The 17780-nt window shown below is 33.9% G+C and overlaps 1 protein-coding gene across 1 annotated transcript in view; it reads right to left on the reverse strand.

The window, feature by feature from the left end:
- The window catches only part of LOC115411906 (inactive dipeptidyl peptidase 10-like), a 339606-nt gene that overhangs the window by 49054 nt on the left and 272772 nt on the right, over positions 1–17780 (reverse strand). The window contains exon 9 of the mRNA XM_030124184.1: positions 6354–6474. Within this exon, the coding sequence (XP_029980044.1) occupies positions 6354–6474 (121 nt within the window). The remainder of the gene's footprint in view (positions 1–6353; positions 6475–17780) is intronic.

The raw sequence follows: 17780 nt of genomic DNA on the forward strand, positions 1-17780 counted from the left end.
AAGCAACCACTTACAGGAACGTAGATGGAAACTACTGGAGCTAACAGGAAGAAAAGTACTGAGGTCTTCTGTTTTTTTTTTTTTGTTTTTTTTTATTGATTTATTTTGAATATGGATATGATACAAGCTTCCTGATTACTACTGTTTGACTTCTTTGCACAACATAATATAGAAATGAAAATTTAAGGAAGCATAAAATACACGAAAAAGAAAAGAAAAAAAGGTCATATTCGAAAAGGAGTGAGAAGAAGCATAGCTTATTAGCTCTCACCCTTTTGTCTAAACCAACAATATGTACATATATACATACATACATATACACCCATATACGTACACATCTATACACACACACACACACACACACACACACACATATATATATATATATATATATATATATATATATATATATATATATATATATATACATATATATATACAGGGGTTGGAAAAAATAATGGAAACACCTTAAAAAAATCAACAAAATATAATTTAATATGGTGTAGGTCCGCCTTTTGCGACAATTACAGCCTCAATTCTCCGAGGTATTGATTCATACAACTTGTGAATTGTTTCCAAAGGAATTTTAAGCCATTCTTCAGTTAGAAAACCCTCCAACTCTTTTAGAGACGATGGCGGTGGAAATCAACGTCTTACTTGAATCTCTAAAACTGACCATAAATGCTCAATAATGTTGAGGTCTGGGGACTGTGCCGGCCATACGAGATGCTCAACTGCATTAGAATGTTCCTCATGCCATTCTTTAACAGTTCTAGCTGTATGGATTGGGGCATTATCATCTTGAGGTGAAGGTGTTTCCATTATTTTGTCCAACCCCTGTATACACACACACACACACACACACACACATACATACACATATACATATTTATATATACATACATATACACATACACCTACATATACATACATACACATACAGGGTGGGGAAGCAAAATTTACAATGAACATTTAGTTGTTTTTTCTCAGCAGGCACTATGTCAATTGTTTTGAAACCAAACATATATTGATGTCATAATCATACCTAACACTATTATCCATACCTTTTCAGAAACTTTTGCCCATATGAGTAATCAGGAAAGCAAACGTCAAAGAGTGTGTGATTTGCTGAATGCACTCGTCACACCAAAGGAGATTTCAAAAATAGTTGGAGTGTCCATAAAGACTGTTTATAATGGAAAGAAGAGAATGACTATGAGTAAAACTATTGTGAGAAAGTCTGGAAGATACTATTAAAGAAAAATGGGAGAAGTTGTCACCCCAATATTTGAGGAACACTTGCGCAAGTTTCAGGAAGCGTGTGAAGGCAGTTATTGAGAAAGAAGGAGGACACATAGAATAAAAACATTTTCTATTATGTCAATTTTCTTGTGGCAAATAAATTCTCATGACTTTCAATAAACTAATTGGTCATACACTGTCTTTCAATCCCTGCCTCAAAATATTGTAAATTTTGCTTCCCCACCCTGTATATGCATATACACACATATACATACCCATGCTCATACACTTACATATACAAATTAATATATACACTGTTACATACATACACATATACATTCCCATAGGCTTGTCTGCCTCTAATCCCTATGCCATATCAATAGGTAAAGGAAAATAGTCAGAAATGATAATTATCAATTATAACTGCTAAACAAAATATTTTTGTACATTTTGTTAAACTGGATAATATTTGGACTTTGCTTGAATTCTTCACTTAGACTGTTCCACAGCTTAACACCACAAATTCATAAACAAAAGCTTTTTAAGATTGTTGTCCTGTTTTTGATGTTGAAGTTATGTTCCCATCTTAATTGATAACCTCCCTCCCAATTTCTAAAAATGTTTTGGATACATTTTTTGGATATTTTTGGGTAACTGTCTGTTTTTTGCCTTGTACATGATTATTGCTGTTCGGTAAGATACAATGTTTACCCAGTAGAGCTTTATAGATGAACATAAACCAGTGTTTTTGTCCATGGATGGTTAATGATGTCTAACCCACTAAAGACAGCCATACACTGTGCGAGTTTAGAGACGATTTCTCACTCGTGCGACTCTTCCTGGGATCGGGCCAGATGTGCCTCTAATCGTGTGTCGTGCTTCATGCAGTGTACATGGGGTAAGGAGAAGCGATTAGCACCTCACGACCAGCAATCGTGTGTTCGCAAGGAAAACGGAGCTGTTTGAAATCCTGCTCGCTCCTCATGAGTGTATCGCATTGTCAAAGCAGTGCCACGAACCGATGTGCCTCAAATTCTCACACTGTGCATGCGCAAACACAGACGCGTACAGTAGCGTACAAGCTAACAGTAGCTGGCTATTGTCCTAGTGCAGTTTGGCTGTTGCAGCTTACCTCTAGTTCCCTTTGCTGTAGGATTGACAGCCCATACTGTCCACGTCTGGACAACCAATTCCTGCACCAAACACGTCGTTGTCTTTTCTTCTTTTTTGATTCCTCACAGATAATGGCACATATTACCAAAGCAGCTTGTTGGTTTTTGTTTAGCACTACCATTTCGTGGCTCACGCCAATACACAATCGTCTATGCACTTTTACGGATTCCTTGGCATTTTAACGTTGTATTTCCGGATACAACACTCGAATGTGTCGTGCATCCTCTGGTGTATGGTCCTACAGTGTGAGCAGTCAGGTCGCATACGAGCGTCAGTCCGTGCAGTGTGAGAACATGAATCGTGAGCCTGACTGTACGACTGATTCGCACAGTTTGAGATGGAGCTGCGTGCAACGATCGAAATAATCGCACAGTGTATGGCCGCCTTAAGTCATAGAGAATGCAGTGGTGAGTGCTTGTTCTTTGTGCCACCATAAACTTTGTGCTCCTCTAGATGGGACCCAGCGCTGGATGATAATGTCATCTTACACTGGTGTCTTTTTTTCCAGCTTTGCTATCATTGTAGGTACTTTTGCAGTTCAAGAGCTTCAACCTTGACCAATCTAAGTGTACATTGAATGCAGAAGCAAAAAAAAAGTGGCCTTAACAGTAGACGTAAAGAATTGAACAAAACAACATGGATGAATGGACTGACAGTGAAGTCTAAAGTGAGGTATACACATAAGGATTTTCGAAATCTGAAGAAATGTTTTTATCTGTTACAGACCCCACACATGAAGACACAAAATCAGGCACTGACCAGTTTTGATCCTACTGTGTGTGGTGTGCTCCAATAATCTTAACACACCAGACACATAACGACTCTGTCCCACCACCGATCTAGAATCTAGTCCAAGCCAGAAATCTCGCGTGATCAAACGTGATCTAACAAAAACGAAGAAGAAGAAACATATCATGACTTGGTAAGCCCCCCCCCTCCCAAAATTTGGTAACAATGTGGCAAATGAATGTTTATGTCGAACCGCATGTTTTCAAAATTCAACCAAAATTCATGTAGTGTCCGTACACCAATATACTTCCATCAATAATATTGCGTATATGCCTTATAGATATATTGTTATAACTTGTTCACAAATGTTTATTTACTCCTGTTCCAGGAAGACTTAGTTACAGATCTAACAGAGATGCCACCATGTGGTAAGCCAGATTTCCATTCCAATCCTGTAGAGTCTGTACACCAAGTAGTGTCCGTTCACCATATTCAAAATATGTGGGTCTAATTTTATTGTTTCTGTCAATATATGGAATTTTTGGACACGACATCTATGCAATAAACAATGTGTGATTATCCTGAGTGCTGAAACATTTGTATATCTTTGTAGGCATTAAATATGGAGGCTATTAAGCTGGAGTGTCTGTACACCCAATAATTTCTGATTTGACAGGGGCAAGCCTGTGAAATTTTTAGTAGACACCATAATACAAAAATATTTTGGACTTTAAAAGAGAAATATCAGACAAATAAAATGGCCTGTCTGATTTTTTGACAGAGCATTATTATTTTTTATCTATATGTGCACCCTGTCTGGTACCCTTGAATGTGATCAGGCCGATAAGATAATCTGGGGTTTGCCATCCTTGGTCAGGGAGGGGGAAATCGGGACAAAAACAGTCCGATTATCTTTAAGTGTGTACCCCGCTTAAGGTGCATTACACCCATATGTAACAGTGGCATCCACCGCACAACAAATAACTATAGAGGGAAAATGTAGAAGCTGAAACAGAGTTACAAGAAAAGAAAAGATGACAACATTCATCACAGATTTTGTCCTATATCTAATCTCCCGTTCATAGGCAAAGTACTGGAAAAGATAGTCTCTGCTCAAATAAATGCCTTTGAAAGGAGATAAAAATGGGGTCACAATTCAGGAACCAGGAATGTGCGGGGTTTTTTTTTTTTTTTTTTTTTTTTATTTTATTTTATTGTATTTCTGTTTTTATTTTTTATTTTATTGTATTTCAAATTTCATCTTATTTCTTGCACTTCAAAAATTCTATGCATAATCAAATATTTTAATGTGCGCTGTTTTTATATTTATTTTTATTTTATTGTATTTCTAATCAAATCTTAATGTATTTTAATATTGTATTTTTTTCAATCAATGTGAAGCACTTTGGGCTACAATTTCTGTATGAAAGGTGCTATACAAATAAAGTTTATTTTTATTATTATTATCATCATCATCATCATCATCATCATTATTATTATTATTATTATTATTATTATTATTATTATTATTATCATTATTATTATTATTATTATTATTATTATTATTATCTGACCAACACTACAACATCTATAGGTGGGTTTGAATGTTAACGGGACAAAACAAAACAAAACAGAACAAAAACAACCCTTGATGGTGTAATTGTGAAGGGAGCTGCCCAGTGGGTAGACCCCCACAGTGTCTGAACCCTTTAGTGGGAACAGGCCTGTAGTCAGTATGTGAAGTGAGAGCTGGGTGACTAATAAAACAGTTTGGTGACAGCCCTGGGATTGGAAACGTCTACACCTTTTGTTGCCTTTGTGTTGTTGCCCTCGGTTTCACAAGGCTGATGAGTAGAGCTGAGACTTCAGTGATGAAACATGCCTGATCAAACTGGGCTCAGGAGGTTGTAAATTCAGCCGGCATCATTACTTGTGCCCTCTTTTCCCATGGCTGTCTGGTTGGTAGTACTACTTATTCACCTCCACACACTAACTCATGCACTCACCATGCACTAAAACACTGCACGTGTCCTTGTGTCACGTACATGAGCCAGGTCATAGCAGCAAAGGGGGATCCTGGACCAAGGTTATAATAGTTTTGTTTTCATTATAGTTTAGTTTTATTTCGTTTTTACTTTTTTTCTCTAATTCAGTTAGTTTTAATTAGTTTTTAGAGCAGGTTTGCTAGTTTTTATTAGTTTTTGTTATTTTCTAAATGCTTAGTTTTAGTTTAGTTTTTTTATGTCTTTTATCTTCTTCGCCGTCAAATTCAAATAAATCCCAGACAGGACTCTGCTGCTTTCTCCCAACTTTAGTCTCCATGTTTCCAGGTAGAGTGGGGATGAGAAGACGACGCTAAACGACAAGTGACGAGAAGTGATGGACCGTTAAATATCATATGGTGCCAGCAGCTAAAATTGCTTGAGGGAAATAAATTGATTTCATATCAATCTGACATTGACAAAGATGAAAACGAAGGGAATTTTATCCATAATTTTTAAACGTTTTAGTTAGTTTTTTAAGTACACAATACAGTTTCAGTTAGTTATCATTTTTTTTCTTTTAATCATAGTTTTTATTTATTTCAGTTAATGAAAATGTTTTTACAAGTCTAGTTTTCATAATGTCGTGAGTTTTTGTTAACAATAATAACCTGTCCCGGACGAGCCCCCACTACTTTATATTTATTCACTTGTTTATTAAATGAGGACAATGCGTAATGATGAATACTCAGTACAGATAAAAACTAGAAGCACTCGGAGAGCGCAGACCTCCGCCAAGGCTGATCAGTGGCCCCCCCTGTGGGCCCCCCCCACCCCCGATCACCACCAAAATTTAATAATTTCTTCCTTATCCCATTTCCAACAAACCCTGAAAATTTCATCCAAATCTGTCCATAACTTTTTGAGTTATGTTGCACACTAACGGACAGACAAACAAACACAGACAAACAAACAAACCCTGGCAAAAACACAACCTCCTTGGCGGAGGTAAACATTACTTTGTGTAAATATGCCGGATTTAGCTGGAAGCTATTGGTTGTTGGCTTAGTTAGCGGGCATTTAATTTAAGGAAATTAATTTAGGCTGAAATGTGAAATGTTCAGTTAAGATCTAAAAGTAACTCTGACTTCTGAATGTGTCAATAAAGGACAGAAATCAGAATTCCTTTCACTCTTTTCAGTAAACTCTGAGTTGTCATCACCTTACCTTCATAAAGCCAGTCTGTGATGCCATTAAAGACGACCCCCTCCTGTCCAGAAGATGTGAGCCTCCACGAACTGCTATGGACATCTGTTTGGTAATAAATGTTGTTCTCAAATATGTATAACTGTGGAGTAGAAAGAAAACGAAGGCTTAGATTTTCAGAAAAGTCAAAAAACTAACTGTACGTTACTTACTGTAAGTTGAAAGTAACTCTAAGTCACTTTTACATACTCTGATGTTGAACAAACATATTTCCACCTTTCACCTTATTGCATCATGTACAAAAAAATTTAAAACTAAAACTAAAACTTCCCATCTGGTTTCTTCAACTTTGAAGAAGTAATGCCATGATAATTATCATTAACGACTAATGCATTTTTTATGATTGCAAAATTTCTGGCCATGTCACCCAGTGCTACATTAAACTGTGATTTAACAAAAAAAAAAAATAAAAAAAAAATATATATATATATAAATATAAATATATATATATATATATATATATATATATATATATATATATATATATATATATATATATATATATTATATATATATATATGTATGTATACAGGGTGGGGAAGCAAAATTCAAAATTTACAATATTTTGAGGCAGGGATTGAAAGACAGTGTATGACCAATTAGTTTATTGAAAGTCATGAGAATTTACAGTATTTGCCACAAGAAAATTGACATAATAGAAAATGTTTTTATTCTATGTGTCCTCCTTCTTTCTCAATAACTGCCTTCACACACTTCCTGAAACTTGCACAAGTGTTCCTCAAATATTCGGGTGACAACTTCTCCCATTCTTCTTTAATAGTATCTTCCAGACTTTCTCGTAATAGTTTTGCTCATAGTCATTCTCTTCTTTCCATTATAAACAGTCTTTATGGACACTCCAACTAGTTTTGAGATCTCCTTTGGTGTGACGAGTGCATTCAGCAAATCACACACTCTGACGTTTGCTTTCCTGATTACTCATATGGGCAAAAGTTTCTGAAAAGGTATGGATAATAGTGTTAGGTATGATTATGACATCAATATATGTTTGGTTTCAAAACAATTGACGTAGTGCCTGCTGAGATAAAACAACTAAATGTTCATTGTAAATTTTGCTTCCCCACCCTGTATATATATATATATATATATATATATATATATATATATATATATATATATATATATATATATATATATAACTATATATATATATAACTTGTACATTGACCCGTGAGGAACCACAGGTTCTAGATGTGGTAGTTTTATGCTGGGGAGAACTGACTTTTGGGAAAAGATGTTAGTCTATATTTTATAAGAATATATGACTGTATAAATTATTTAATTAGTGAAGTTTGTTTTATAAATTTTTATTTCATGGAGTGATTTGTTGGATCTATGGACTTGATGGATCTGTGGATTGTGTTTGTTCTTCAGACTGAAATAAATAAATAAAAAAAAAAACCTAAAAATTTATTTAAAAAAAAAAGTACTGAAATAAAAATTGTTTGGTAAGTCATTCTTTAAAATTTAAATGACAATTAATATATTAATACCAATATCTAGGGACTGAAGTCAGTAAATGCTGTTTTTAACTTCATTTCCCATCATGCAGCGTGGAACTGCACTTCCCGCCAACTGCCATGGCCATAGCAATGAGATTGGAAGGCTAATGTATTTCATAATTACTAATATCTCCCAAAATACTGGTTCTATCAACTTGCTCTTTTCGTTAGTCTCTTTCTTGACCAAAAATACTTAAGTTTACCAAACTGCACCAGTCAGCTTTTTCCAGATTTTATGTGATGCCCGAGACACACACACACACACACAAACACATACATACAAACAGAGTCCATTTCCCTTTTATAAAATAAGATGATTTAATATTTATCATGATCATTATATATATCAGCCACTTTATCATGAAATGTTTTCAAAATATTTTGGCCATATCCCCCAGTCCAAATACACTACATGATAAAAAAAAAAACACACAAGTAAGTGGAATATGTAGAAATTTTATGCAGGGGATAGACTAAAGAAATCAACATTTTATTTGATGGTTTATACATATCTCTGTACTTTATGATAGTACATACCTTAACATTTTCAAATAGCTTCATTCCTATAAAAGTTACATTTAAAAATTGTATTTTGCCTCCAAGGATTGAGATTATAGAAGTTTTCTGAGCAAATTGGGTGAACTGACTCATGGCATGGGGGGAAAACTTTCACTGGTGCAAAAAAAAAAAAAAACAACCCAGATCCACTGCGGGGCTCCTCTGTAGTGATAACACAGACAAATGTTCTAGTTGCGCTCATGAGTAATGAAAACTACTTTGTCATTAGTGGTGTGACACAGTGCCGTAGGGCTTACAGAGAACAGGTATAAATGCTGTGGAAACTAGATAAATATGTTATCAAATGGTTAATTACTTTCCCTGTCTGCTCTGACGAAAAGAATGGACTGATTATTCAGCACATACGTAATCCTCAGCAGCAGTATTACTCACACCTGGAGCTTTGGAAGTGCACCAGGATGTCTTAAAGCAACAGCTTGATTAGTATGACTGTCACAGGTTTCTTCTTTTTGGAATAATTGTTTAGTTTAAGGAGCGTTTGTTTGTTCTCTTTCATTAAATGCAATGTTTCCTTAGAGGAGAGGGCCCTCGACATACAATGAACTGTACAAACGATATTACACACAATGTCTGATTAACTCATACGGACCCAAACATCCACCAAAACCGTCTACTGATCTAAACTGTTTAACCCTATAACGCCAAACATATCATATTTGATACATGAGTTTTGAAGCCCTCTACATGATCAGTGTGAATTTTTTTTTTCTTGAAAAACCTGATGTATACAATTAGATACATACAATACACAGATAAGCCACCAAGGGGGAGGAATTTGTTCACCAGAGGCCTTTCCAGTGACACTACAAGACTGTCATTAATGAGTAGGGATGGGAATCGTTAAGAATTTAACCATTCCGATTCCATTATCGATATTGCTTATTGATCTGATTCCTTATCAGTTCTCTTATTGGTTCTCATTGGGTGAGGGAATAAAAGAGTACAAACGGGTGTGTTTGCATTAACTGTCTTTTATATTTCCATCTCTGCACAGAAAATATAACATAAACAGTATGTACAAACAATAAGAACAGATGACGCTGGGCCGGTTCGGGGGGTGAAACTAAAGACGCTTTACTAATTCCTCTATTGCCGCATTTCTACTACGTCGAACCGGTTCGACTCAGCTCGGCTTGTCTCCTGTTGTTGTGCACCTCATTTCCTTTCCCTTCTTACCTTTGGAAACTTCTATTTGAGGAGTTACGATGTTTGTTGCCCACACCGGAACCGACCCGGTGTTCACTCTGTTGCTATGTTCACAAGCTAACATGCTAAGTAGCGTATCAAATATCTGACATTCCTGTAAATGATTCACATGCTGTGGACAAATGTTTGAGGATATTGGAGGGATTCCACCCTTTTGAAGACATGGAAGCTTTGACAGTGTTCCAGTAGACCTGGTGTCATCTTTTTAGACCATTTCTGCCTCAACGCCATGTTGGCTACGTTCTGACCAAAACAATGCAGCGTACGTGTGGCATCATCGCGCATGTACAACGAAGACGGAATCGATAAGCAGAATCGTTAAGCAGGCAGGCAAACGATTCCAAGGAATCGAGCTACTGGGAACTGGTTCTCAAAAAGAACCGGTTCTCGATTCCTATCCCTATTAATGAGGAAGGAGGCAGAACTTTGGCAGTTTTGAAAAGGAATTAACAATTTGTTAGACATATTTGTGTCATATTATGTTTGTTCAAAAATAATAATTTGAGCACTGAGACCCAATGTATCAAATATGATACAAAATTGAAATTCATACATGAAAACTGATATTTGAAAAAAAATAAATAAATAAAAAAAAATGTGTGTGTGTGTGGGGGGGGGGGGGTCAGAAGGACCAATACAGGTTCCAGTTTCAAAGAACTGGAATTTTCTGTCAGTGATTTAATGGTTCAGGCTTTACAGGGTTAATACCTCTTAATCCACTAATCCTATCAATACATGTAAATAATTGGTGTAAAATGCAGTTTATCATCTTTTTATGGTCATCAGATATGACCCATTTGGACGTTCAGAGGCTCCATAGTTACCATGGAAACACCATCATCTTCTACAACATTGATTCACCAGTAAACCTATGGAGTGCATGTTTTTATGTTCAGTTGTTATTATCTTTGCTGAAAAACTTGTTTTTTCTTCAGTTTTCTCTGTTTCAGATATACTAACCCTCAACTGTAATCTGAGCTTTTATGAACATCTACCTGATCAGTGAATTAAATATAAGAAAATACTTGATTTTCATTAAAAATTCACAAATTACAAAATACCATTTATTACAATAAATGGTGATAAACCCACTTTTATTGGTCTTTGGTTCATTTATTTTTGTATTTGGACCCTAATAGTTCATAAAATTAGAATTTGAACCCTCCAGGTGCTGCAAAACTATCTTTATATTCATTTTGGCAAAAATTGAGTGGATTTCTACAATCTGTTCCTTCTTAATTTGTTATGTCTATAACTACTTATGTCACGACGTTTGCACAAGACTTCCGACAAAAATTTCTCATAATTGTTTGTCAGCAGCAGCAGTTGTAGTCCATACTGAAAATATGCCCAAACTTCAAGTTGGTTGAAGGGGACAGAGCAGCACAGCCAACAACCTGGAGGGGGTGGGGCCTAAAGTGGCTCTATGCATTTAAAGGGCCAGCACTCAAAACCACCTTTCTGGTGTCATTACTCAGAAATAGGGTTGAAGATGGACCTGTGGAGTTGAATTAATGAAAAATTCAGACCCAAGCAGAGCATTTACAGTTTATGTAGACCACAGGGAAATGTTTTAAAAGGCATAATTCCATTGAAAAAAAAAAAAAAAAAGCCAAATTTACAAAATGTTAAATAGAACTACCATAAAGGTCACACTGGGTCTTTCTGGGTTACACATGAATGGACCGAGACAAAATAGGACTGAAAGGTTTATAAAGATTCTGTGAGTAACGCTAGATCCATTACTATTCAGCTGTTTTTATTTGCATTTTCAATCTGCACATGAAGAACCTGAGTGAAAATGCTGAAAATTCAAAAAACCTTGAAATATATTCAGAGAGGTGGAAAAGCTGCCGTATCAATGAAAGACAAATGCAAATACATGAGACAGGAAAACTTTAGCAGTCACTTGTAATGGAAATACCATATTTGATGCAAAACAGCAATGAAACAGCACCATGTAAGAGGAGCTGCAGATAAAAACAACACTGCTTTAGAATCATACGACCATGATGAACAGATAGAAAACAGGCTCTGGAAAACTTTGTAATAGTGGACATAGTCTACAGGAGACGTTTAAGAGGAGGCAAAGTAATTCTAATTTAAGGGGAACTGAAAAAAAAAAGTCAGTGTAAATCTGTTGGAGGGGTACATCTGTGGAATCATCTGGAGCAAAACTTATAAATGTCTTCTTCAATTTGTGTATATAAAAGGATGTACAAATCCAGTTTAAATAACAAAATATACACTGTAAAAAAAGTATGTAATTTAACAGAATTTTCACTGTTTATTTTACAGATTTTCCTTTATTTTCAAGAGACAGGAAAATATCAATGAAATGACAATAATAGAATGTGATTTTACATGTCAAATGTATAACAACATAAAAAACTGAAACTGTGAATAACCATAAAATTTCCATTTTTTAAAAGATTTTTTTTCTTTTTTCACAGAAAAATGCAGTTAAAATACATTTGCAAGTGTATCACAATTTCACAAATATTTCTTTTCTATTATGAGATTAAACTGTTAATTTAAAGTTTAATATTGTAAATAATAATAATAATAATAATAATAATAATAATAATAATAATAATAATAATAAAACGAGATAAAAAAAAATTACTGACAATTAAAGAAGAATTTGTTCTTTAAGTTTAACAAGACTTGTTTGTTAATTAACAAATATCTTGTGTAATTACAGGAGGTTTCACAACAAAAATGTTGAATAAATGTATTTTTATGGATGTATAACATGTAGAAGCACTGATAAACTGTCCAAATACAGTTTTTATCAGTGGATTGTACAACTGAGTCTCATCGAAAATCATATATATATATATATATATATATATATATATATATATATATATATATATATATATATATATTTTTTTTTTTTTTTTTTTTTTTTTATAGGTAATTTGATGGTTTTAATACGTGAAAATAGTCTTTATTAAGCATTAAAATGTCAAAAAATCTGTAAAATCTCATGTAAAGTTAGGGCAAAAAACTATATTTTAATTATGGAAAATTACCATATTTTTAAGAGATGGTTATTTTCCATTATTTAACAGTATTTTTTCGACACCCCGCTGCTGGAATAATACCTTTTTTTTTTTTCTTTTCTTTTTTTTTTTTTTTTTTTTACAGTGTAGTACATTACCTGAATAAGTAAATATGTAGTTATAATATAGAAGAATGCATAAAATAAGATGTTATTGCATATTACCAATTTACAATTAACCCAGTGTGACTTTTGTGGCAGTTCACTATTGAATTTTTTCTCTCTATTTAACCTTTCCTAAGTGATTTATCATAATTTATTATAAAAGTATCCTCTGAATTTTGCATTTTTTCCAGTGAAAATAATATATTTCCTATGTTTAACTGACTGATCATGAAGAGGTTCCTAAAAGCTCAGAGTAAAAACAAAGGTTATTTTATCAAAACAGAATAAAATGACGAAAAGGTGACGTTTTCAGCAAAATATAGCATTAACTGAACATAAACCCAGTGTCTCCATCCACTGTCATTGATCCAACTCCATGGGTTTTACTGGTGAATCAATGTTGTAGAAGATGACGGTGTTTCCACGTTCACTACAAAGCCTCTGAACGTCCAAATGGGTCATATCTGATGACCACGAAAAGACGATAAACTGTATTTTACAGTAATTATTTACATGTATTGATAGAATTAGTGGATCAACAGTTTAGATCAGTAGATACTTTTGGTTGACAGTGGATGTTTGGGTCTTTATGGGTTAATTAACACAGACTGTCATGATTAGGAGATATTCTCACATTCATTACTTCCGCCAAGGAGGTTATGTTTTTGCTGGCATTGGTTTGTCTGTCTGTCTGTCTGTGTGCAAGATAACTCAAAAAGTTATGGATGGATTTGGATGAAAATTTCAGGAAATGTTGATACTGGCACAAGGAACAAATGATTAATTTTTGGTGGGGATCGAGGTGGGGGGCACTCAGCCTTGGCAGAAGTCTGCACTCTCCAAGTGCTTTTCTAGTTAATAAATGTATTTGTAGTAAATAATTAAAGTGCATATAAATATTATAAGTTATATTAAAAATGTTGAATATGCAAATATGATTGTGTGTGAGGTGAGTAAAAAATGTATAATGAATGGTTTGCATGGATGTTTTGTGTTGTAAAAATGTAGAAAAAGTAATTTAAACTAGAACAGCACTCGGAGAGCACGGACCTCTGCCAAGGCAGATCAGTGCCCCCCCCCCCGACCCCCCCCCCCCCCCCCCCCCCCCCCCCGATCACCACCAAAATTTAATCATTTCTTCCTTGTGCCAGTAGCAACATTTCCTGAATTTTTTATCCAAATCCATCCATAACTTTTTGAATTATCTTGCACATGGACAGACAGACAGACAAAGCAAACAAAATAAAGCAAGCAGAATCAATTTAATTATTAGTTTGTAAAAAGGGAGTAGGAGAGAGACTATAAGTTATACTTCTTCCCACTCCTTTTCAAGCGCCAAATTTTTTTTGTTTGTTCGTGTCAAATAATAAAAAAACATTTGTTGCACTTTTGTTAGTTGAATTTTCAATGTATTTTACAAAATGTCCAAACATTTCTTAAAAGGGTTTGTAGTAGTACAGATACTTATGCATAAAAACTCTACCATGAATAAGAGAAACTGACTCAACATCTTTATTGCAGTAAAAATAAAAAGTACAGGCTCTGGAGTGTGCTTCTAGTAAAAGGTAGCAGTCAGAACCAGACGCCTCTGCCTGACAGTAAAGGGACCAGACTGGCACTGGTTCAGTTCAAACTGGTTTTGTGTCAGATGACTGGATCAAACAGTCCCAGTGGTTGTTCTGGTAAATGGATGGTTTTCAGTTCATTTGTGTGGGACCACCCACCAGGAGCTCCTTCCCCAGTAGTTAATGAGCTGAGGCTGTTTGAACAATGCCAATGCTAAAAAGAGGTTTATTGAGGAACATTTTAAACAGATGTCTTTGTGGAAACCTAAAAGTCTCAATATGTGAATATGTGAACCACCTACTTCGAAAAATAAAATAACATCTACTGAAAAAAAAAAAAAGTACCAAGGTTCCACTATATCAGGTTCATGGTCATTATAATCTATCACAATAATAAAAAATAACCCAACACAACATCAGTAAGTCACAATAACACTGATGTTCACTGCAGTTAACCTCATTATATCCTATAACATGTGCAGTATCTGTTAAATGTTCACAGTCTCCCAAATTATTTTATCTTTCACACTATTTATCCCATAAGATTTATTTCTCATGTCATTTGCACTACTCATGTTATTTGCACTATTTAATTCTATTTTTTTTTACAAATATACCTAGTTTTTATTTTTATTTTTCTATGTAAATAAGTGTGCCTTTTTACTGTTATTTGTTGTTGCCTTGTAATTCTTGCACTAAACCCAAGAGCTCTACCTGCTCTACCTCCCAGTACTTTTAATCCTTTCATGCATACTGGTCACTACAGTGGACAGGTATTCTACAGCTGTTCTCTTGTATGTTCATGCACTGTAAAAAATGACTGTAGAATTAACACCAAAAAGTTGTAAAATTGCAACATAAAAAAACTGTAAGTGACAATATAATGCAAAGTTGTTTATTTGAAAAGATTTTTGTGTTAATGATTGAAACAGATATAGCTGTAGTTTTTGCAGGAAGAGTATGTGAACAAAACCAGATTCGTAAGTAGAAATTATGTATTTCTATTGTTTTTAGAAAATAAAACTGTAAATTGAAAAACAATGTGGTGCCGTTTAAATTGCAAAGATCATAATGTTGAAATAACGGCATTTTAAACTTGTAAATTAATGGTTTGGTAGAGTTGGTAGAGTGGCTCATTCAGTAACCAAAGGGTTGGTGGTTTGAATCCTGGCTCCAACTGTCCATATGTCAAAGTGTCAATGGAAGACACTGAACCCTCAATTGCTTCCAGTTGGACCTGGTGGTTTTGGAAAGTGCTTTGGACACCATGAAGGTGGAGAAAATGTACTAAATAAGTGCAGTCCATTTACCATTTAAATCCAATGTTAAATCTACATGGTTAAAATGTTAAATCTACATGTTGAAAATGTTAAATCTACATGTTACTCCATAAATATATTTACAGTTGGATGTGTTTTTTATAGTATCATTCTGGAAATCACAGCTGCCAGTTTTTGTTTTTTTTTCCGTAAAAAAACAGGATTTTTTTTACAGTGTGGATTTTGTTGTTTTAGTTCCATATCAACCAACACAGTGGACGCTAATGCAGGATCCCATAAACTGCAATTCATACCATTACTGTAACTTTGCTGTTCTTAATAAACCTAAGCTGCAGTAACATGTTTTAGTGTAAATCCATTGCTAATTGTTATTAAACTGTAACAGTTTTCTTATTCAAAACTTTTTTTGTTGTACATTATCTCCATGAAGTGAGTAATAACTAGTATTAGAGAATGTTAAAACGTTACAAAACATCAGATTAGCTGAATGAAATATATTTTTATTTCATAGTTTTCACACAGTATATCACTTTTGATAAATAATTAAAAACATGCATGTCACTACATTTAAAAGGATGTTTTAAACTAAGGTATTCAATGAATATAAAATATTAGGATAAACTAAGCCAATTATTCGTATGAATCTAAAATTTAGCTTAGATTATATTATTTGTTTTATTTTATTATTGTTTAAAATGGTGCCATCTTGTTATCTTTTTTTTTTTGTTTCTGCAGCTCTCTTTCTTGTAAATAGGCAAAAATAAGCTGTTGTTTCAGCCTACGCCTTTTTACCCATGTTTAATATAGACATCCAAACTGTATGTATGTATATATCATGTTTTGTTAAATGGATGAATAAATTACTACTACTACTACTACTACTACTTTCTGATGATGGTTTCTTTACTTCAAAAATTTAAAGCATGGCGTCCAGCTGAGTGGACATTTTTGTAACTCCCTACAAATAGGGTCATAAAATAATTGAAATTGCATTGTTTTTTTTCATGCATAAAGAGGAATAAAAACATTCAGGAAAAAAATCTCGACTAAGGTTCTGATAATTCATCCATGAAAGGGTTAATTCAAACGTGCAATAACTTGTTTTTACCTTTCAGTACTATTATTATTATTATTATTATTATTATTATTATTATTATTATTATTATTATTATTATTATTCCTTTTTTTCTGATCAGTACCCTATTTTACAAATGTGTATTTGTGTTTGCCTGTGCAATAACTGTTTTTATATGTTTTAGCTGTGTTCATGTTTTGTTTCTGTTTTTATTCATGTCTTTTTCTAACTCCATGACTCAGGAAAAACGCACAAGCACAAGAATGTACCCATACTGTGATGTAGCTGTGCAAATGGCAAATAAGTTTAAATAATTCTATTCTATTCTATTCTATTCTTTTCTATTCTATTCTTTGTACAATGACAATAAAGAGATTCTGATATTTTAAGTCTTTTGTTTGTGTTATTGTCTATTCATTTGTATTGGGAGGATTGCAATGATGTGAAATAAAATAATCAATAATTGTTATCAAATGCATAAAAACTAAAGGAGGAAGCTTATTTAAAAACTGTACGGAGGACAAATTCATGATATTTAGGTTCAAATGTAAAGAGTTCAGTGTGTGATATTTAGTGATATCCACTGGTGACATTAGAGGTTCCAACTCACTGAATACCAGCCACAAACACTCATTTATGGTGGCAAAGAAATGTGGAAGTTCCTCATTAGAATCACTCTTAGCCTTCTAAGACCCAGCTATGGGTTTTCTGCCCGCATTTATGGACAAGAGTTTCACAACTTTATACAAAAAAAAAAAAGAAAGACAAGAAAAGAACAGAAAAGAAAAGAAAAGAAAAGAAAAGAAAAGAAAAGAAAAGAAAAGAAAACTGTCCACCACAAAGGACATTCCATAAAAATTTTAAAAACTGCATCTGAAAAAAACTGTTGCATCATGATGTTTCCAATATAGGCACTTATTTAATAAAAAAACAAGAAAAGCTTTTACTTTGCTGACATTTCCTGGGTCTTAGGAGGTTTTAATTTTAT

Source organism: Sphaeramia orbicularis, chromosome 21 (genome assembly GCF_902148855.1).
Source record: "Sphaeramia orbicularis chromosome 21, fSphaOr1.1, whole genome shotgun sequence".
Classification (NCBI taxonomy): domain Eukaryota; kingdom Metazoa; phylum Chordata; class Actinopteri; order Kurtiformes; family Apogonidae; genus Sphaeramia; species Sphaeramia orbicularis.